The sequence below is a fragment of the Dama dama genome, chromosome 15 (assembly GCF_033118175.1).
Source record: "Dama dama isolate Ldn47 chromosome 15, ASM3311817v1, whole genome shotgun sequence".
Classification (NCBI taxonomy): domain Eukaryota; kingdom Metazoa; phylum Chordata; class Mammalia; order Artiodactyla; family Cervidae; genus Dama; species Dama dama.
In genome coordinates this window covers 64,913,009-64,937,505 of record NC_083695.1, presented here as the reverse complement: position 1 = coordinate 64,937,505, position 24,497 = coordinate 64,913,009, and the positions used below count along the sequence as shown (strand labels likewise).

General features: G+C 35.0%; 1 protein-coding gene across 14 annotated transcripts in view; it reads right to left on the bottom strand.

The window, feature by feature from the left end:
• LCOR (ligand dependent nuclear receptor corepressor) overlaps window positions 1-24,497 on the bottom strand; it is a 121,262-nt gene that overhangs the window by 55,280 nt on the left and 41,485 nt on the right. For all 14 annotated transcript variants that reach the window (XM_061162278.1, XM_061162281.1, XM_061162277.1 and 11 more), the window contains 2 exons: window positions 8,901-8,966; window positions 8,489-8,568 (listed from right to left, as the gene is read on the bottom strand). In XM_061162278.1, coding sequence (XP_061018261.1) covers window positions 8,489-8,568; window positions 8,901-8,966 — 146 coding nt within the window. The remainder of the gene's footprint in view (window positions 1-8,488; window positions 8,569-8,900; window positions 8,967-24,497) is intronic.

Here is a 24,497-nt window from a genome sequence, read left to right as displayed (position 1 = left end):
CATTCTTCCCCCTCCAAAACTATTTCTTTAAGCTTGTAGGCATTACAAAAACAGACTGTGGGCTAGATTTTCTGACCCCTGATAGAATTCTTAAAGTTCTCTAAGAACTATACAAAAGTAGCTCTACTGATCCCTGAGATAGCAAGGATTATTGAATTAAATATATAATGAAATAATTATCATTATTACTGAATAAATGAAGCAACAAATTGTATCAGCATGGTAGTTAGTTGTCAGGGCAATAAATAGTTAATAAAGTTAAACTTTAAACAAAAAATAAAGATTTAACATTTCTTAAAGTTTCTTTTGTAACCCTAAAGTTTGTCACCTTTGAGTTTGCATGGGGGGGAATAAGAATGGGGCAGGTCACTTACATAGATGCTTATTTTCAAGAGATAACATCTCAGGAAAAGTAATGAAAGAAAAAATAGCAAGTTTCACTTGGGAAAGGTTAAGAAGGCCTAGACTTAAGAAGTGTGATACAAAACTGATGAGGTGACATTTTAGAGCTGTTCCTATCAAAATTCAAGATCATTCCCACGCTGTAATGCGGTTCTCCAAATTTAAATAGTAATTAAAAAAAAAATTCCTACCACATAGTAAATCTAGGAATTAGAAGCTTATGTATGCATGCAGGTTTTGTAATAATTATTTTAAAAAGATCTATGCAAGCAGAACATGAGTCTACAGCTATAGCCATGTCCGCTACCAATGGCTTATTGACATTTCAAGCAATAAGCTAAAAAGAGCTGACAAGATGCAACTCATTGATTTAAATGTCACTCTCCTATGTCTTGTTATTTTAAATGCCATCAAGTCTTAGGGAAAATGACTCCACCATTTTACATACCTGTATTTTTTAAGGTCAGTTATCTAAAAAGAAACCTTATTTTGTGTAAATTACTGCTTTTTACATTAACTAAATATGAATTGTTGGACTTAATACAATGTTTACTGTATGTCAATGTTATCTTCAGGCTTCTCTGGTGGCTCAGCTGCTAAAGAATCCACCTGCAATGTGGGAGACCTGGGTTCAAAACCTGGGTTGGGAAGACCCCCTGGAGAAGGGAACGGCTACCCACTCCAGTATTCTAGCCAGCAGAATTTCATGGACTGTACAGACCATGGAGCCACAAAGAGTTGGACACAACTGAGTGATTTTCACTTTCAGTTATTTTCAATTTTGTTAAGCAGACCAACAGGTTAAAGAATAGGAAAACGATGAAGTTTGAAGCCTGCCTACATATAGAGAGTTAAATACAGTATTAAGATTGTTCAATAAACATACCACAAATGACTCTTATCAGTATATCTAATTGTTATTACTGTACATGGAAATTAAGCCTAAAGTGCAAGTAGTAGCAAATGACTATTACTACTATTTTATTTAATTCACCAGTATCTATAATCAGCACTTGCTATTAGTTTTTCTTCCATTAGACATGTATAGTTTTTAAAACTATTTTCTTTTGCTAACTACTACCTTTTAAACATTACATGAGAATGAAGCAGGGAACTTTACTCTCAATGACAGAGCTTTGGTTCTGGGCAAGCAGGTTGTCCGTATTCCCTGATGTCTCAGTGGTAAAGAATCCACCTGCAATGCAGGAGACCAGGGTTTGATTCCTGGGTTGGGAACATCCCTGGAGGAGGAAATGGCAACCCACTCCAGTATTCTTGCCTGGAAAATCCCATGGACAGAGGAGCCTGGTGGGATACAATCCATAGGGTCGCACAGAGTCGGACATGACTGAAGTGACTAAGCAACAGCAACAAAGCAGGTTGGAGGATTTAAATTCCTTTAATTTCATTAGCCACCAATACTGCATATGCAAGGAGGGATCCATTTTTTACTTCTCTGGTATACTCTCTGGTTTACCACAGAATCAGACATTTAACAAATTTGCCTAATAACTAGTATATCTGCTTAATTCTAACCACATAATATTGGATAGAACTGATCTCTAATTAATGGTTTCTCTGAATCTGTATGTTTGTCTTAGGGGAAAAAAGTCCACGGACTGGGAGTATATATTAAAAAAACACAACAGACACACACACACACACACACACAAATCACCCTCCTCCCCGCCAAAAAAAAACTCTTTGATACAGAATCTTGGATGAGCACTAATTCACTGTGTCAAGTGGTTTTCCTTAATCTTTTAAAATAATCTATATAAAAGCCTCTGGAAATAGAACAAGGTTAGGTCTTGCAATTTAGATTTGTACACTTAACTTCATAAGTAATTAATCACATACTAATGTGTGGTATTCATTCAACTTATCCTGTACTTATTTAAGTCTCCTAATAACTCTTAAACTTCTCAGATTTGTTTTTTCTTTCTCAGTGCTAACAGACAGGCACTATATTCATACATTTTTCTTCCACAGTTCCATTTACATAATAGGTACTGTGAATACTTATTGAGTTGTGGTTCTCTAGGACAAGATGACAGACAAGTTATTATCTGCAGCATTGAATATGCCCAAACTGATACATTCAACACAAATACATGCTGTAGAATACAATGAGAAAATAATAACTTAGAGTTAGCATCTGCTCTTATTATAAATTTCAATGTGCTAAAATTGAAACAAAAATTAAAATGTAAGAAGGATATCTCTAAAACTTCTAATTAGTGCATACTCACAAAAGAGAAAATTATGAAATGTTGAAAGTTAACACAACATGACAGACCAATAATAGACATGAAAAGTATCTAGTTATATGATTCTTGAGAATAGATGGGCACTGAAAGAGATATATAATCTTGAAAGAAAAAGGTGAAAGTGAAGTCGCTCAGTCTAGTCCGCCTCTTTGTGACCCCATGGACTGTAGCCCGCCAAGTTCCTCCATCCATAGGATTTTCCAGGGAAGAATACTGGAGTGGGTGCCATATCCTTCTCCAGGGGATCTTCCTGACTTACTCCAATCTTATTTGCTGGTTACTTACAAAAATAAATTCTCTGCCCTTCCTGTGTCTGCCTATCCAGACCTATATATTCTTAAAAAATGTACCGCAAGTCGTAACTTCTTAAAACATTCTCCTAACATGATTGTCAAATACTGAACTTACTAATAATAGCCTTATAATAAACTTAAAGAGCATAAACAACTCATATTTTTATACGACATCCCATCTCACATTATCCTTCGTTATTAAAACATCCATACTCTTTACAATAGCTATCTCCATCTCAGCCAAGTACAACAGCCATTATCATACACTGATACATTGCTTAAGATTAGTCCATTTTTAGGGATATTAAATACTGAAAGTCGTTTTGAATTCTTTCCCTCTCTCCAGTACTCCCTCACTACTATTGGACCAGTTCTTCATGCTATCAACACAATCCTACAACTAATAAAAGCATCACAAGATAGCTTCTGATATAGAAATACTGGTGTATGCTTAAATATATTTAAGTATTAACACAGATATTTTCTAGCTCAGACAACTAAGGAGGTCTAGAAGCAATGATGTTCTAGTACCAATGAGTATACCTAGTACTTTGCTGTCTTATACAATTTTCAAATTAAAAGAAACAAGGAAGAATGGATCAGTTCAGTTGCTCAGTCGTGTCTGACTCTTTGCGACCCCATGGACCACATCATGCCAGGCCTCCCTGTCCATCACCAACTCCTGAAGTCTACCCAAACTCATGTCCATTGAGTCAGTGATGCCACCCAGCCATCTCATCCTCTGCCGTCCCCTTCTCCTCCCGCCCCTAATCTTTCCCAGCGTCAGGATACATGTATATTTACGGCTGAGTTTCTTCACTGTTCACCTGAAACTGTCAAAACACTGCTAACTGGCTACACCCCAATGCGAAATACTTTTGGTGTTTAAAAGAAAAAAAAAGAAATGAGGATTCCCTGGAGAAATCCAAGGCTGGGACAGAGAAAGCAAAGACAAATGTGGAACAGTTCTGGGGGCCAAAAAGTAAAGAATTGATAGAAACATACTTTAAAAAAAAAAAAAAAAAAAAAGATGAAAAGCCAACCAGAATGGGCTTTCAATGGACAAATCTAAAACAACTCAAACCACAATATTAATAATGATTGTAATAAATTATAATCCAAAGAACAAAATAAGAATTCATGAGTCAATACTGACAGGAAAACAACAAAAACATAAATAGAGAAGGGAAACATCTTCCTTACAGTAAGATTTCAACAAATAGAGTTCGAAGAAATAACAGAACTAGGAAAGCATCATTTGCTAACACCATGATAGTATTTTTTTTCACACAAGATTAATCAATTGACACTAAAATTATGATTGGGAAAAAACATTTACAAAATCTCAAAGTATGTCTCCGCAAGATACCTATCAAGCACAAAAGGGAAAAAAACAGAAACCCTACAGTAGAAAAAACTTGGCAGACACAATCTTAACTAAGTGATCACAGTAAACATCACCATGTGCTTCCTGATATGGTGCACTAAGGATGACACAACGTCAATTCTGTGCAATTCTTGCCAAACATGCATAATCTGAATTCAATTACAAGGAACCACGAGACAAACTGAGGAACCATCCGACAAATCAAGTTGCTAGCATTCTTCAAAAGTGTCAATGTCACGAAAGGCAAAGAAAAACAGAACTATTAAGACTAAAGGAGACAAAGCAGACATAACAACCATATAACAAAGTGTGGGCCTAGATTGACTCCTGGACCAGAAACATGACTTTATTGGGGTAACTGGTGAATTCTGAAAGGTTTTCAAATTATAGTACTTTATCAATGTTTATCTCCTGATTTTTATCATTGTATTGTGGTTACATAAGACATTATCATTTGGGAAACCTAGGTATAGAGGAATTTATTATTTTTGCAAGTGTTTTATATGTCTAAAATTATTTCAAAAAGAAGCTAGGAAAAAGTATAAAATCCTCGTAAGTGTATAGTACACAGAAACCTTTTTGTGTATATACTTGGTGTATATAAGCACTCAAAACAGTTAGCTATAATATTGTAATTCTCCAACTTTATTATGTCTACTGACTTCTTCTTAGTTATCCATTTAGTACATATTTTAGAGTATCTACTACATGCCCAACAAACAGGAAAGGAAGGAAAGAAAGGAGAAACCAAGTAAGGCAGGCAGGTAGAAAGTCACTCATTAACAGACTCCTAGCACAACTGAGACTGGCTATTTCAAACATACTCATGCCCATTTACACTCTTATTCTCTTCCTCTTCCAAACTGAGTAATTTCAAATACTACTTAATTCTTACTCTACCACTTTCCATATTCATGTTTCTAGCTTTGTTATCAAAATCCATGTACTCTAAAAATATGGGTCAAATCCCAGCTATGCAACTTTGCCCATAACTTAAGACTCTGATCCTTGCCATTTCTTTCTTTGTAAAACTGGGATGATTTTAACCAACTTTATTACTAACTTTATAGGGATGTTGTTGTGAGAATTAAATGGGAACAAATAAAAGTAACTGGCACACAGCAGGTGCTCAAAAAAAAGTTACTTGTCTTTCCCATACAAAATATATTTTCTAACTGCTGAAGTGTAGATGAACAATCATTTTACTAATTTCTAGGTAAGTCCCTGTTATATTTTCCAAAAAGGCAACTTCATATTTTTCACTAGATATTTTTAAAGTGTTAGTTGCTCAGTTGTGTTCAACTCTTTGCAACCTCATGGACAGTACCCCACCATGCTCCTCTGTCCATGGAATTCTCCAGGCAAGAACACTACAGTGGGTTGCCTTTCCCTTCACCAGGGGATTTCCGTGACTGACCCAGGGATCAAACCTAGGTCTCCTGCACCGCAGGCAGATTCTTTGACCAACTGAGTCACCAGGAAAAGACATGTATTTTTGAAAGTAAATGTAAATAATGTATTTATTTTATCCATTCTAATAGTCAGTATCCAATGAAAATCCAATTAAAAACAATTAGGAATAACCTGCATCACATTCTTAAATATCAGACTAGTATTTCTAACAGATTTTTCAAACATTACCTGACATCTCACCATGCCAACCTCAAATCAAAATTCTAATATTGTGCTCTATGCTGCCACCTCTTGGCTCTCTCCACATGCTTCTTTCATTTTTGGAATCTTATGGGCTTCCCTCATAGCTCAGTCGGTAAAGAATCTGCCTGCAATGCAAGAGACCCAGGTTCGATTCCTGGGTCGGGAAAATCCCCTGGAGAAGGAAATGGCAATCCATTCCAGTATTCTTGCCTGGAAAATTCCAGGACAGAGGAGCCTGGCAGGCTACAGTCCATGGGGTCACAAGAGTCGGACATGACTTAGCGACTAAACCACCACCACCAAAGTCAGCCAAGTCTCAACCCAACGTAGGTACAATTAACTTCCAGATCTACTCCTTCTCAGATAAGATGCACAAATGTCTGGAAAGAGTTTCAACACAATCACTTTAAATCTAACACAACATAAAGCTAAGTATTTGACAAGTTATGTTTTCTAGGCTCTCTCTATTTTCAAATACATAGACATTATGGCTGTCTCTGATAAAAACAAATGCCAAAGACAGGTAGTGAAATGTCTAATGGAGAAAACTAGCTTTCCCAGATCTAGCTGGCCTTTCAAACATTCCTTCTAACTAGAAAATTAACTAAAAATTATAGAACTACAAACAGTAAGAACAGCTGCTACATGGTTAAATGCTACATGGTTCCATGCCTTGCTATTTCTGTATTTTCTTCTAAAAATATTCATGAAATATTTTATCCTCATATAGCAATGGAAACTCAATCATATTACAAGAATATACTGTACTCTATTATTGACCACAGAGGAGCTTTCCTCCTAATCCTCTTCTGAAAAAAAAAGGTAATCAATCATTGGCTCCTTCTGTATTACCAAAATGCCTATTAAATAACTTGCTCAATAATTGGTCACAACATATATGCACGTACACACAAAGACACACAGTTTAAAATGATGAACTTAAACTTCATTGGTAGCTGCTTAATTTTCCGGTCTTTTCCAAACCACAATAAATTGCAGAACACTTTACTCATTAGTTGAATAAAAAGAGACTATCCTGGATAGTCACAGCAATAATTTTTTCATGTACTTAAGCAAGAAAAAGATGCCATAAAAGAAGAACATTAAAATGCTCTTAAATTAGCTTTGATTTTAAAGTAGCTTGCCAACAATGGTAAATAATGGTAGAGTGGCTATATGCAAGGGTACAAAAAAACGTAAGTCATGGTCCATGGTCTTCAGAAGTTGACAATGTAGTCAGGAACACAAGATTTAAACACAGAAAAGGATTAATAACAGAAAGCATAATATTAATTGACAAATAATTGGTGTAATATTCACTGCAACAGTGTGAAGTGTTAAACCAGCAGTAAGAGCAGAGGTATACCATTTATAAGAAAGGGGAGTTAAGGTAAGAGTAAGAGCAAGCAGAATTTCAAACTTTAAAGAACAAGTGCAATGGCCTAGTCCAAATGGTAAAAGCATATTGTTTAATATAAATGATCAGACCAATTGTGTGTAGAAGACTAGTAGTATTGGTAAGAGAAGTGTACCGAACTGGGAGTGTACTGAGACTCTGAGCATTAGGCTAATGAATCCCAAAGACAACTGTAAAGTCACCAGAGACTGAGTGTAGGTTAACACTTCCATACTACTTGAAGGGTGAGGGTTAGGGGAAGGTCGGGAGAAGGGTTTAACCATGTACCAATGTTTAACACACTGACAAAAACTGAGAGAGCAATCATTATTTCAGTGGCCCAGAAAAACGCTAATGGTCTGAACTACGGTGCTGACTGTGAAAAGAGAAAGAATGATATTCAGTACAAAGAAGAACTGATACAACCTGGTCAATGATTTGAAGTCAGAAGTGTACAAGGAAAAGTAAGGAATTAAAAATGTTTCCAATGTTTTAAACATTTCCATGGAATAGAAATACCATGGAAAGAAACATAAGACTGTAAATCATTATAAATAATTTCCAACAACTTAAATGTCTACACCAAAATTCTTTTTACATTTAACACAAAGCAATAAAACAAGAGAAACCCTAAAGTACAGCCAGTTTCTACACCTGAATAAAAACAGCATCCATGCACAAATATTATGAAGAAACATAAGACAGCATAAACCATAGTCCATCATAACTCTAATGAATTAATAACTACTTGATCTAGGGTCCTTGTTACTGTATAAATGACTCCCATTACACAAATTACCATACATTTCATATTTAAAATAACACAACAGTTTGAGACCTAGTTAATTATTCTGTCTAGTGAACTACATAAATACAGCAGTGCATGTTGGGACACAGATTTCTCAACAGACTAATCAACAGACTAGAAACAATCTAAATCGCTAAACCGAGTTACTATCAAATCCTTTATAAATGAACATGGAATATGTACTCCTACAAATCCTCCAACAAAGTAACCAAGTTTTTGGGAAAATAAAATCTATAAAATACCACACTAGACCAGTTTCACAAGTTTCTTGGTTACCTTTACTTTATCTCTTCTCAAGCAACAGAACAGACAATTTTCATCAAAAGTCCAATCAGAAATGCTTTCAGGTTCACAGTCTGCAAAAATAGTAGGAATAACAAATTAATAGTCACAAAAGAGGGTTTTTAGGAAACATATGAGAACTAATTTCAAAAATTTTATCTGGTTTAACTACAGCAAAAATATAGGCTCCTTATCTGCAATAATTGCTCACTAGTTAACATATCTTATTCATAAATATATTTGCATTATCACAGATAACTACATACAAAAAGATGCTTCCATGGGCATACTGTCATCCCACATAAAAGTGTGAAAAAATAGGAGAAGGAGACTGGGACTTAAGTCACCAAGATATCATTTATGTCACCAGGAAGGATTTGAAATACCAAAGAAAGATTTTGAATACCTTTAAATAAACTGAGATCTTTTAATAATGCAGGTCCAAACAGCCCTTCAAGAATACTTTCAAACCCTGAAAGGATGAAAAAAATTCATTATTACAATAATATTCCCTACAGTTATTTTAACCTAGTTGCATGAAAAAAATGATGGTGCTTTCTTTCCATTCTCAAGGACCTCCAGATTATTATTGAAAGGATGCTGAGGAGAGTGTCAATGACCAACCTAAAAGGAGCATTTGCATTTTTGTCAGTGATTAACACTCAATACAAATTCACAACCCATTCAAGGACAATACAAAACAACAGTAGAAATAACCAATGAAGGCATGTAAATTCATGAGGTCTCTTACCATTTTACAAAATTTCAAATACCTCTTTACATAAACTTTCAAACTTCATTTTAAGAGGTACCTTTCCCAAAAAGAGTCAAACTGCTTCAAAATTTTTAGTATTCTGGGTTAATCTAAACAGCATATTTGTGAATATGAACTGAGAGTTAATAGATTCTTCAATCTAACAGTTTAAGGAGGAAAAGCCTCACTGAAAACAACATTTGTATCACAAAAAGAAAAAGAGCTTTGTCATTAGTTCACACTGTCACAGTAACTACTGGGTTCCTTTATGAACCACTGATTATACATACAAAAAGAGAAAGAAAGAGAATTCAAAGATACCTATACATAGATGTTTAAACTATTATCACTTTCTATCAGTATAAAGTAGAAAATGAAAACAAAAAATAAAATAAACTTTTCTAATTTATTACCTCAAATACCACTGATTAACTCAATGAAAAACAAGTTAAAAAATATCTTTGTCACCTTAATGTCTTCTATGGGTATTAAGAGTTAAGGAGGAAAATGCAAAAGAAAAGCAAACTGTACCTTCATACAACACAACAAATAATGGGTTAGTGCAGCAGTTCCCAAACTATATATATCATGACCTCATTTGGAGCTCAACTAAGTAAAACAAGAGGTCTATAAATCCATGTCCTTTAAGCATGACCTTAAGAAAGAAATAAATGGTCTTGTGCATTCAATGTGCACACAACTTTTCAAATGTACAGAAATATTATTGTAAGTAAGAAAATATGTAAGTTTTACTGAATTCCTGGTAGTTTGGGTCACTATGCATTTTGTCACATAATCTGATTATCACCTAAGGGTTTACAATTTTTTAAAAATTGTTAAAAACTACCCCCATGTTCAAAAGTGAGGGAACCACCAATTTAAAATCCTATAGCCTGGTGGACACACAAGGCCCACAAACAGGGACATTTCCCAGCCACAAATACAATCATCAGGAAAAGTTTGGAAAGTAAGGGGGTAGGAAAGATGGTCCCAAGAAACAGTATCTTATCTCCTTATAAGAGTAACATTGTAATGTAAAGGATTCCTTTATCCTTAATATTGTCATCATATTCAATACGGTAAACCCTAGAGTTTGTACGTCTACACTGTAGTTACTTGACTTTCCTGTATTATTTTCATGATTTCTAGATTCTAGATTTTTCATTTATTATTAACAATCAATTGTTTTTCAACTCTCTTTTGTTCTTCCCATCAAAATTATTCCAAGAACATTAGCAAAACCAAACTACCCATTCAAACAAATGGGAAATATATACCCTGTTTATTATTTGCCTACTATAATTAAAACACTGTTCACTTAATTACTATGTCCTCTTTTCTCTACACTAGGGAGGATAAAGTGCTGGGCTAAGGTTTTTGAGGGTGGGGAGGTGGTGGTGAGGGAATGAGAAGGAACTGCTAGGTACTGCCTATCTTGGGTCTGCAAACTAGGTATTTTCAACACTAGCTTACAAAGCAAAAAAAAAAAAAAATCCTGTAGCCTGCCTCTGGAGCCCTCTTACTCCCAAAATGGATTTCTAACTTCACAAATATTAATCAAAGTGTTTCAATATCTGGCAAGTACCAAGTACACACTGCAAATAACTAAAGGGGATTATGGGTGGCTCTCATTCTGAAGAGCAAATCTAATATGCCTTCACCTGGATTTATACGAAATAATAACAAATTCCAAATGTGTGTGCTTAGTATAAATGCTTGAAAGGGAAACACATAAATATAGTAAAAAATAATACTAAGGAAGAAAAAAAAATCAAATAAAAGCCTTGGGAGGTAAAATTTTAAAAATTACAAAAGATAACAGAATTAGAAAGGATAGTAAGAACATCAATAACACAAAAACACTAACAAAAATTGAATCACATTATCAAAGAGCAGGAAAAGGAAAAGACCAAAAATAATCAAACAAGAAAAAAAATCTGGTTATAAAAGCAAAGATTTAACCACAACTAATTTTGATCAGAACAGCAACTGTAAACAAGTCACTACTCTCTTGCTCATGTCTGCAACAATACATTAAACCACACAAACACTGATCAGACACCATTAAGTCATATTTTGCCTACTCTGCTTAACTGAATTTAATGCCACTCAGTTTTATTAATATTAAATATTGAATTTAGCAGTTGCATAGCAACAAGGAATGTCTCATGTGCTATGCTTGACATTAACAAAAGGCAAATAAGAAAAGAATAAATGTATTCAAAATTTATACCATGATCTCATATAAAAGCCATGAAGATCAACAACAAAATGCCAAGGAAAATTAAATACATAATGAAAAAGACAGCTATGTCATTATGTTCAATCACCAGGGCTTAAAATTCACCTGTATGCAACATATTACATGTAAAGAAATATTAATAATTTTATTGAGCATGACTACTGGCCGAAGAATCTGTATCCAACATTGCAACTGGAATGAAAGCCGGTCTCCAATCTCTTCTCACTGCAACCTGAAGACAATCTTTGTGTCTTCAGACTGTCTTTCTAAAACACTACTTTAACAATGTGACCATCTGTTCAGCAAAACCACACTTTGCTTAAAAAACAAATCCCAAATTCCTAAGTCTAGCAATCAAAACTATTTATAATTAATAATTTGACCCTAACCTACCACTGACAGCCTTATTCTCAAAACTTTCCCGCTTATTATCACAGCTCCAATCAAACTGGCATTCTAATGTGATCAATCATCTATCATTTCTATGTCCTCATATTTTCTGAAGCCTTTTCATTTCACTTCTGCCCAAATATATTATCTCCATCAAGGCATTCTTCAGTTTATTCAACAAATAGATATTTGCTTATCTAACATACATTAACCAAAAACCTGCCACCTATCAGGGACAGTGACAGGCACTGAATAGGTAGGCAATAATGAACAGACATGGTGCCCGCCCTCATGGAGACTGGGTTTCCAGTTTCCTCATTCTCAGAATTCACATTACCACTCCCTCTCTTTTAAGTAAATGTTAATTGCCCTATGTATCCTCTCTCCTATTAATATCACATGCAAAGCACTGTCTATGTAAGTATTCTGTAATATAAGATTTGTCATAGGCTATCTAAACCCAGCTTCTGTTTTTCTTTCCAAATGTTTACGTCCTCAAGGAGATTTAAATATGCCAAGAAGGCTAGGAAGGAAGGCCTTCCTGTTTCCCACAATGTTCCTCTTATACTAGGGCTCTCTGGTTTTTAGTTTGATTTTAATAACCTACCTCTCAAAACAAAAGACAGAAGATTAAAATTTCTCACATATTACCCTCTTCAATCTAAATCATAGTCTCATCTCTATTTCTAACTAAAATGGGAAAAGCAGATTATGAAAAGTAATGAGAGGAATGTATCAAATACACAGCCAACTGAAGTAAGCAACAGCCTGTACTTCTGAAATAAGAAAAAAATTTTTTTCTTATATATATATATAAGAAATATATATATATATTTTATATATATATATATATATATATAAAATAAATATATATATTTCTTATTATGGAATGAAAAAATGGTTCATGCATCCTGGGAATCTTTCCTGAGAGAACAGGACAGTGATTATCAGTCCGAGAGACAATTTTCACATCAGGATCCCTTGGATATCTTACAAAGCTTGGTGCCTGGTATGAAAAAAAAACAGCTCAATCTTCAATACAGTATCATTATTTTATAAAATATCAGTTCAAAGGTGCTTGCTGGTAACAATCAGCAACTAGTATCTTAATATACAAAAAGACTGACTGATAGTATCTGGAGTTTTTTGCTTAAAACTCAGGGTTTTAACTTGGGAATACCACACTTACCTTCATTAAAAGCAAGCACCAAAATGAATAATTAAAAAGCACCAGATTACACAATTTTTATACTCAATCCAAAGGAAGAGAAGTAACTAAACCCTTTTTAATCAATGTTTCGCTACTTTAATGTGTCTATCATACAACCAAAGCAGTCTGGATGAACTTCTACAGGTAATGAGCAAAAACCAGGCTTGTCTTCTCTAGGCAATCTGCCCCTGCTGGACAACTACACTCATTAAAACTTCTTCCTCTCTCCCTGAGCATCTGCTCCCAACCCACACTCTGTGAGGAGCACATTTGCTGGCTCACTTACCATGCTGAGAATCAGCCAGCACAAAAACTGATGAAAAAATCTGATCAGACATACTGAAGACAAACAATAACCTACTCAAGACTAATAGCCCAAACTGAAACAGAATTAATGAAGAATACTAGAGAGTGAAAAAAATTACAAATGGTGTTTCTATTGATGCCAGGGAAGAACAGCATTTAAAACAAAAAGCAAGCTGCTCCAGAAAAGGAGTGGAGAATATGTGTTTGTGGAGGAGAAAAAAAGAAACCCCAAACTGCCAAAATAACCAAATAAAAGTATCAAATAGAAAAATATACATCAAATCAGCGATTTTAAAAAATTCAAGAAATGTCCTCATAATGCAAGTAAATCTGAAGACAAAGAAATCATGTGAAAAAGATTAGAGATGAGAAGGAGGCCAGGATATTCAGTATCTGTGAAAGAGGATTTCCAGAACAAGAAAGAGCAAAGAATAAAAATTTTCAAAAATTAAATTTAAGAAATGGGGGTGGGGTGAAGGGGGAAGACGAGGACAAAAAGAAAACTTCCTGATGTTGAATACTGTTTTGCATCTTCATAGTTAACATGTTTTGAGAAGTACTGGGCAGAATACTCAGGGGGAAAAAAAGCATATTGATACATGTAACTCTCCTGGCAGAATATTTGAATTTCAAAAATAAAAGTTCAAAAGCTCCAAAATAAGGGGAAGTTTTTACTTAATTTACACAAAATAAGAGGAAAGAGATTCAGAATGACAGTCATTTCATCAGTAAAAGTAAATGCTAAAAGTCAGTGGAGCTATGTTGACAAAATTCTGAAGGTTAAAAAAAAAAAAAACTTTTAAAGCCAATCCATTATTCACAGATATGGATAAAATAAAAATACTAGATATGCTCTGATTTAAAAAGTTAAGACATCCATATACTCTGGGTACCAGTAACAGTTAGTTAAAGTAGTTGAGCTAAAATAAAAAATCCAGAACAAAGACCTCCTCAAAATTACAAACACTTTAAAAAATAACAGTGTATGGCTGAGTTCCTCTGCTGGTCACCTGAAACTCACAACATTTTTACTCGGCTATACCCCAATACAAAATAAAAAGTTAAAAAAAAAAAAATAATGGCAAGCAATGAACCAGTAAAACTAATAGTTAAGTATAAACACTTTTTACTAATATGAGGAGATTCCGTTTAATACAAGAGATAAAGAATTCTTTAAATAAACACAATACAATTTTTTAAATTAATGATTTAGGAATAACATCCCAAACTATTACAAAAATTCTTAGGTGAAGAAGAATAAATAAAGTATGCTTAGATCAAGTGTGCATGCAGGATGAGGGAACAATTTATAATAGTCATTACTCTTTGATGTTGATAAGAAAATGTAGGTTTAAAATAAATTTGCTTTAGAATGTATGGATAAAGCTGAAGCATTTCCAATCACCAGAGGAAATAAAGAACAAAGAACAACTACAAAAGGAAGTAAAATTTAAAACTAAACAAAAAGTAAGCATGCTAAACAAGAAACAAACAAAAAACAATTTCAGGAAAAATATCAAACATGTACATGTTACAATAAATATTAATCAATTAAATTAACTAAGCAAAAGAGAAAACAGTGACAGGGCACAGCATGAGCTTCCCTGTCTCTGGTAAAGAATTCGCCTTCCAATGCAGCAGACACAAGTTTGATCCCTGGGTCGGGAAGATCTGGAGAAGGGAATGGCGAGCCACTCCGGCATCCTTGCCTGGGAAATCCCATAGACAGAGGAGCCTGGTGAACCAAGGGGCTGCTGAAGAGCGGGACACGACTGAGGGACTAAAAACAGGGCGCGGTAACATGCAATTCATAACAGACTCAAAGTGACACAGCTATGTTAAACTAAAGAGAGAGGCGCAGCTATGAGAAAAATGTAAAAAGATAAGAAGAAAAGAAAGCAATAAAGATGGCAATCACAATCAGAAAAAGAATTATTCAAGGATAAAAGTATAAAACATAGATAACTAATAAGAACCTACTATACAACATGGAACTCTACTCAATACTCAGTAATGGCCTATATGGAAAAATAATTAAAAAAAAAGAGTGAGTATATGGATATGGATAACTGATTCACTCTGCTGTACATGTGAAACTAACACAACACTGTAAATCAACTACAGTTCAATAAGAATTTAAAAAAGAAAAAAAGCATAAAACAAAAAAGTGAAGAATTTTTCTATTACTAAAGGGCTAATCTATTTCATGAGTGAAACTGATCTATGGTTTTCTTTCTTATATGTCTGGTTTGACAAATATCCTTCTAGAAAGAACTGAGATATATTTTCCTTTTTTCCTACTTTCTGGAAGAGGTGACAGAAAAGTGGGAAGCTTTCTTCCTTAAAAAAAGTTGGGTAGAACTCACATGTAAAGCATTCTGAGGTTATTCTCTGTTTTAACTATTACGTTTATTTAATAGTTATAGAACTAGTCAAGCTTTTTATTTCTTGAGTCAGTTTTGGGGAAGTTATATTTTTCTTTAATTTAAAAATTACTGGAATATGATTGATAGTATTTTCCCTTGTCTTTCTGAAAGCTGCAGCAAAATATACACAATATAAAATTTATAACTTTAATCATTTTTACATTTAATACTGCATAAAATTTACATTGTTGGCACCATCACCCATCTCCAGTACTTCTTTCATTTTGCTGAAGAAGAAAACTGGAACTATATACTATATAGTGGTAGAGTAAATGTCTATTTGCTTCTACTCCCAGTCTTGCCAACTACCATTCTACTTTGTCTGTACAATTGCAACTACTGCAAGCACTTCTTAAGTGGAATAATAGAGTATGTATTTGTCAGTTAGTTATTAGCTTACTTCATTTAGTTACTGGCATAATACCCTCATGGTTCATCCATCCTGCAGCATGTGACAGGATTTTTGTCCCTTTTAAGGCTGAATGATATTCCATTAATACACAGATCCCATTTCTCCATTCATACATCAATGAACACCATAGTTACTTCTACGTTTCGGCTATTGTAAAATAATGTTGCTGTAAACCCATTATCTTTTAACTCTCTTCTTTATCTGTAATCTTCATTTTCACAATATTATTTTTCTTTCCTCAATCAATCTTAACAGGTTTGTTTTCTTAGTCCCCCCTCCAAACTCATTTTTGACTTCTCTTGATCTTCTCTTTGTTCTCTGGTTCATCGATTTTTACTCTAAGTTTCATTATCTTTCTCTTTTCTGTGGGTTTATTCTGCTGTTGTTAAGTTTCTAACTTAGGACAGTAGCTTAGTTCACTTATTTTCAAGTTTTCCCTTTAAAAAAAAGTATAGGAGTGATTTAATTAAACCTTAACTATTTTACATTAAGAAGTAATCCAGGATAAATAAAATGCAGTATATCCGTTTTGTTATTGTTGCTTAGTCGCTAAGTCGTGTCTGACTCTTTCGCAACCCCATAGGCTGTAGCCCGCCCACCAGGTTCTGCTGTCCACAGGAGTCTCCAGGCAAGAACATGGAGGATTGTCATGTCCTCCTCCAGGGGGTCTTCCCAACCCAGGGATCAAGCCTGCATCTACTGTGTCTATTGCACTGGCAGGCGGATTCCTTACCACTGAGCCACCTGGGAAGCCAATACATCAATATCATGGAATATCTTACAATAAGGATGAATGAACTTCAAAACATTATGCTAAGTGAAAAAGGCCAAAAACAACAGATCCCATACTGTATGGTTCTATTTTTATGAAATGTCCAAAAAAGACAAATTTGTAGAGATTAAAAGCAGTGATTTCCCTAGGGCTGGGAGTGAAAATGGGAATAACTGCAAACAGACATGTTTCTTTTCGAGATGATGGACTTATTTTAATAATTCGATTTGGTGATGGCTACATAACTCTAAATATAATAAAAATCAGTGCTTAAAACAAGTGACTTGTAAGGTACATAAATTATATGTCAATGAAGCTTTTAAAATAAGTATGCATATTTAGTAAATATTTACAATATTTTAAGAAAATTTGTCCTGTTAGCCTGTGTTGAGAATTTTAATTTGAAATGTAGATTTGAATAGCTGATTGAGGTCTGATTGCAGGCTGAAATCTTACTAAGTTTACATACTTTGTTACAATACATATACAATTTAAGAATAACAACACAAAGTATCTAAGAAGGTTTTGTTAAATCAGTATTTAAAGAGAAAATATAAAATTTTAAGTTTATAGATAAAAATGTTTTAAGTTAACTAAAATATTTGGAATAAGATCTGTATTTTAAGAGAACAAGGTTTTAAGTTTATAAATTTAAATAAAGTAAACACTTAAATTAGAAATGAAAGTAACTATATGTTATTATCTTTTCTACATACAAAGTCACCCTAAATCTCACACTTAATAACAAGAACCAATCAAGTGTTTTATATAGAACTCAGCAGTGTGGGGATGGATACAGAGCAAATGTTTAAAATACATGCCCTGCCATTAAGACTTACATACATTCCTGGTACCATGCATATACTGACAACTCCAATCTCTTATCTCTTGCTCCAGACCTTATTTCTAATTGCCTGCTTCATATCATTACCAAGATACAAATACCTCCAAAAATCCAAATCAGAATCATCCTATGCCTTTTCCCTCACCTCAACCAGAGATGACTCTTGTACTCCTTACCAGGAAAACGGCATCACTAATCCCTTCCCAAGTAATTCGGGTTACAAATCTCAGTCAGTTCATGATTCCATTCTCTCCCTAGATCAGTCAATCCTATTCACTTGAATTAGAAAAGGTCCATTCAAATCTATTCTCTTTTCCACTCCTAAATTCAGGCCTTCACCATTTTGTACCTTAGTAATTACAGTACATGTCACTCATGTTGATAATAATAGATATTAATTGAACCCTTAGCTGGTATCAAACAAGCTAAGCACTGTATCAGGTACTTCATTCCCATTATGATAATATCTTCAGGGGAACACTGTAAAACAGATATTATTGCTATTACCTAATATATGTAAGAAAAAAGAAAATCAAAGCAGCTATTTTTTTTTCATACAACTACAAAGACACAGACCCTCAGTTTAAAACCAAGCCAGTGACTATGAAGTCCAGGTTCTTCACACAACCTTCACACAACCTACTAATGACATCTCTTAATTTTTAGTTCATCTGACTACTTAAAACATTCCCTACATCACCAAACCTACCAAAAACCATCCTTCACATTGTCATCAATTTCCATCTTTTCTCAGTTTTAAAAATCTCTGATGGCTTTCCACTGACAATACTGAAGACTTCAAATTCCTGGCTGGTATGCAAGATCACTGATGGTCTGTCTAGTTCCAAACTACCTTTTCTGTCTGTCCTGCCATTTTCTTTCTATGCTGTGGCCAGAATGATTTATCAATCATTACACACATGTCAATTCTTCCATGCCTTTTAAGCACAGCAAGCCTTCTGCCCAGAATGTTTCCCTGCAACCCGTAATCTAGTTAATTCTAAGGCATCCTTTATCTCAGTCCAAAACCTCAGGCAAAGTTAGGAACATCCCCATCAGTGCTGAAGTTGTACTACTAGAAAACTATACTTCAGTTAAAAAAAAAAAAATTGGGGGGGATTTTACCTACTAGATTTTTGAGCAAAGAACAGGAACATTCTTCTTTTTCTTAACATCAGCCTGCCTGTTCCCAAACTGCAGTCAGTGTTAGTTGGATAAATAAAAATATACCCTTCTATTTACCTCACAGGTTTAAGATTTTAAAATGACTCATTTTGTGAGTCTGGCATGTTGAAGACCCAAAGAAATAGAAATAAATGAAACCGAAGAGCAACTGATATCTAATGGAAAAAGGTTCCTGTATCTATGAACTAAAACCAGAACATAATTAATGGCTTGCTTTGCCGGCCCATGAACAGAGATGACAGGACACACTTTTGTGTGAAAAGCTGTAATCACAGCAAAGACAGAAATAAATTGAGAGAGATGAAGTCCTGAAAAACAGTGGTATTAATACATTAAGGAGGGAAAATACATCCTGAGTAGCTGGAACATTACCGAAATAATTTCATATAATTATATTTACATACATTATGCCATAAATGAGATTCCATGATGTTAAGTCGCCGAAATTGCAAAAGGTAGAAAGTAACTAGGTCAGTTGGATTTAGTTCTTTGAAAATTCAAGGGCAGTTTTGGTTCATTTTTTCTGTTATATCAAACTGTCTTGGGTACAGTAATTATGCTAAAAAGAAGCCATTTAAATGCAAATCTGAAGTTGATTAGGAATGAGTCAATTACATCAGGAGTTCACAATCTGTAGGCCACAATTCCTTAGAGGAACTCAGTCATTATAAGGTCAGTACATCCACATGAGCACTGTTTGCAAATTAAATAAAAATGTGCTTGCACATACAGCCACTACTTTTCTAAATGCATTTTTTGCTGTGAACAAAATGCATTATTTCTTTAAAAAGCACTACTGAATTCATAATGGCCTTGGTATTACATATTTTCTCAAAGATACTAAAAATATTGTTTGAAAGTTCAGTAATTTCTTTTTTTTTTTTAAGTTCTGTTGTTTCTGAGCCCCTTGTCCTTGGTGGACTATAGATATTTATTTACTTATATTTATTGAGCACCTATTATGAGTCAGTCATTACTGATGCAGCTATGAACAACACAGACAAAAGTTCATATCCGGAACTCTAACTCTGGTAGAGGAAATAAAATATATAAATAATGATGACAATGATAATGAATAACATGTGGTAAAGATAAGTAAAAGAAGAACTGGTCAAAGAATATAGCAGACTGGTGGTGGTGGGGGGTGGGCAACAACTAAACCCTGAAAAACCATTACTGGTAACACTGAGAAATGCTGAAGAATAACTGAGTAGGGCGGAGAATTCTTAGGTCAGCAAAAGACTCTAAGAGGCTGAATTTTTGAGCACTGAATGAATTGAGTGAGCAAGTCAAGACAAAGGAACGTTCTAGACAGAGGGACCAGTACTGAAGCAGTAAAGGGTCTGAAGTATGGTACATCTGAGAAACAGCAGGGAAGCTGGTGTGGTCTGAGCAAAGTAAGAAAGTAGGAGATGAGACAGATATCTAGAGGCAAGATCACAAGAGGCTATGTGAGATGACTGGGATCTGAATTTAACAGAAATACACTAATTTTATATTTGGGTAGTGGCAGAAGTAATATAATCAGATTTATATTGCTTAAGTTTACCAGGTGGCTGCACAGATAACTGATAATAAGTAAAGTATTATAACGAGACTATTAAAACAGCCTTCAAAAGAAATAATGGTGACAAACCAGAGTGGCAGTGGTGGAGGTAGAAATCGGTGAAAGGATACAGACTGTAACCTGAGGATTAAACCAACTTGCTTTGGTGATACACTAGCAGAATGAAGGAGAGAACACTTAGACTTTATTTGGTCTGAGAACTGGGTAAACGGTAATTTAACTTTCTAAGAGAAGACTGGAGGAGAAACAAGTGGAACAGAGAAATTTAGTTCAGTTTTGGACACGTTAAATCTGACTTCTCTCTTGGAAATGAAGGTGGGTGCATGCAGTAACCAACTGGATGGGTGAGTTTGAAATAGAAGACACTGGGATCAGGGATATAAAACTGGAAATCATCTGGGATCAGGGATATAAAACTGGAAATCATCTAAGTATAGACAGAACTTAAAGCCTCAGAAATACATGAGATCTTATCTGGGCTTCCCAGGTGGTGCAAGTGGTAAAGAACCTACCTGCCAGTTAAGGAGACGTAAGAGACATGGGTTTGATCCCTGGATTGGAATGATCTGGAGGAGGGCATGGCAACCCACTCCAGTATTCTTGCCTGGAGAATCACATGGACAGAGGAGCCTGGCGGGCTGCAGCCCATGGGGTTGTGAAGAGTCAGACATGAGCAAAGCGACTTGGCACACATGAATGAGGGCTTATCCACTCAATGAGGGGATTTAAAAAGGAAATGAAACCCAACCAACACTGGGCAGAAAACATAAACAAGACATTTCTCCAGAAAAGACATACAGATGGCCAATAAGCACATGAAATGATGCTTACCATCACTATTTATTAGAGAAATGTAAATAAAAACTACAATGAAGCATCACCTCACCCTGATCAGAATGGCCATCATCAAAAAGTTCACAAGTAATAAACGCTGATGAGGGTGTGGAGAAGAGTGTCCTCCTACATTAGTTGATGGGAGTGTATATTGATGCAGCCACTATGATAGGAAAACAGTATGGAGATTATTGTAAAAACTCTAAAAAATTAGAGTTGCCATATGATCAAGCAATCTGACTCCTAAACATCCATTTGGATAAAACTCTAATTCAAGAAGATACACGTACGCCCCAATGTTCATAGCAGCACTATTTACAACAGCCAAGACACGGGAGCAACCTAAATGTTCATCAAAAGATGAATGAACAAAGAAGATATGCATATCAGATATATATATCAGTTCAGTTCAGTTGCTCAGGCGTGTCCAACTCTTTGCGACCCCATGGACTGCAGCACGCCAGGCCTCCCTGTCCATCACCAACTCCTGGAGTTTACTCAAACTCATGTCCATTGAGTCAGTGATGCCATCCAACCATCTCATCCTCTGTCATCCTTTTCTCCTCCTGCCTTCAATCTTTCCCAGCATCAGGGTCTTTTCCAATGAGGCAGCTCTTTGCATCAGGTGGCCGAAATATTGGAGTTTCAGCTTCAGCATCAGTCCTTCCAATGAATATTTAGGACTCATTTCCCTTAGGATGGACTGGTTGGATCTCCTTGCAGTCCAAGGGACTTTTTCAAGAGTCTTTTCCAACACCACAGTTCAAAAGCATCAATTCTTTGTCGGTTAGCTTTCTTTAGAGTCCAACTCTCACAACCATACATGACTACTGGAAAAACCATAGCTTCGACTAGACGGATCTACTCAGCCATTAAAAAAAAAACGAAATTTGGGGAATTCTCTTGTGGTCAAATGGTTAAGACTTCACACTTCCACTTCAGAGGGCATAGGTTCAATCCCTGGTCAGCAAACTAAAATCCCATATGCTGCAGACAATAAATAATACCGAGTTCTATTTGCTTTTAAAGAAAAAAAACAAACAAACAATGAAACTTGAAGCAACATGGCTGGACCTAGAGATTATCATATTAAGTAAGACAAAGACAAGTATCATATGACATTGCTTATAAGTGAAATCTAAAAGAAAAAAACAAATGAACTTATTTACAGAACAGAAATAGGCTCATAGACATTGAAAACAAACTCTTGATTACCAAAGGTGGAAGGGCGTGAGGGAGAGATAAATCAGGAGTTTGGGATTAGCAAATACAAACTACTATATATAAAATAAACAAGGTCTCACTGTACAGCACAGGGAACTATATTCAATATCTTATAATAAACTATAATGGTAAAGAATATGAACAAAAGAAAAAGGAAAGGAAGGGAGAAGACTGAATACTAGAGCATTCCAATGTTTACCAGTTAGGAAGAAAAAAAGACTGAAAAAATATGATTAGGTCTTATTTATGGTTATACTTCCAGTATTTGGCAAACACACTGGTTTAAGAAGGACTCAAAAAACACTGCTGATCTGAACTATTGTATATAGCATGTAATTAAATGCACATTACACCACCCGACCTCTCATACAAGAGATGATTTTGAAAGGAAGCATCTTCCTTTTGATATAATGAAACCCATTTACTTAAATATATCTAATTTGCAAATTTAAAAAATCATCACTTTATAACACATCTCCAACACACTTTAATATACAGCAGTACAATAGATCAAACTTTAATCTGGACCCCACTGAAATAAACGTCACCATATTCTAGAAATTTTAAAATGACACTAAATTTTGAGCTAGCCTTCAGATTCACATATATACTTACATGTAAAGTAAATTCTTAATAGTTTCTCTCTGCTCAAAAGTGTTCAGTGATTATCTAATGCATGTAGAGTAAATTTCAAACTCTGAAGTCTAGCTTTTAAATTCTTCTTAAAGTGGACCTTTTCAATATACTCTCCCAATGTTCTTCAAGCACACTCAACTCAAGTTATTCTGTTTTCCAAATTCACCTTGCTTTTGCTTGTCTGGTCCCTTGCCTCATCCTGTTCCTTTGCCTAAAGTGTCCTCTCAAATTTTAAGTCGTGCTCCTGCTTGGTCCTCAATGACACAGGTCAAAAGTTATCTTTCCTCCCAACTGACTCCCAGTACCCTTTGCTTCATCTGTCCTGAATTTTCAACATGAATGCATCTGTTTTACGTATCCAACTGAATTTTACACTCCATGTTGTAATGTAATAGAAGGAATACTAGTACTCTAGGAAGTAAGAGACTGGTAGTTAAGAACATGGATTCTGGAGTCAGGTTACCTGGGTTTAGATTTCTGACCGTGTTATAAGGTTTCTATGGCCTTGGGCAAGTTGTCTTCTTTATGCCTCATCTTCCTGGGCTATAAAATTGTTTTGACCTCAAAAAATTAAGGTAATATCTGCAAACTATTTAGAATAGTACCTGAAAGCACAACAGAAGCACTGTATCATTAAATGAACTTCCCAGGTGGCACCAGTGGTAAAGAACCTGTCTGCCAATGCAGCAGAGGTAAGAGATGTGGGTTCCATTCCTCGGTCGGGAAGACCCCTGGAGAAGGACACAGCAACCCACTCCAGTGGGCTGGAGAATCCCATGGACAGAGGAGCCTGGCGGGCTACAGTCCACAGGGTCGCAAAGAGTCAGACATGACGGAAGCAACTTAGCACATACAAAATGTTTGATAAAGGAAGGAAGGGAGAAGGGTTGTATTTTGGTTTGTAATTCCTTTTTTCCCTTATGTGATTAAAAGACAGCTACATACAAAAATAATCATAAGTTTATGTTGATGAGCAATACAATGTATAAAGATGAAATGTGTGACAATACAATGACAATCTAAAGTTGAGGGACACAGCTACATATGAGTCATGTATTTTGTAATACTACTGAAACTAAGTCATTATTAAGATGTTAATTATATACCCCCAAGACAGACACTAAGAAAATAACTAAAAATTGTATAGTAAAAGTGGAAAAGGAATCAAAATGGTACACTAGAAAATATTTATTATATAAAA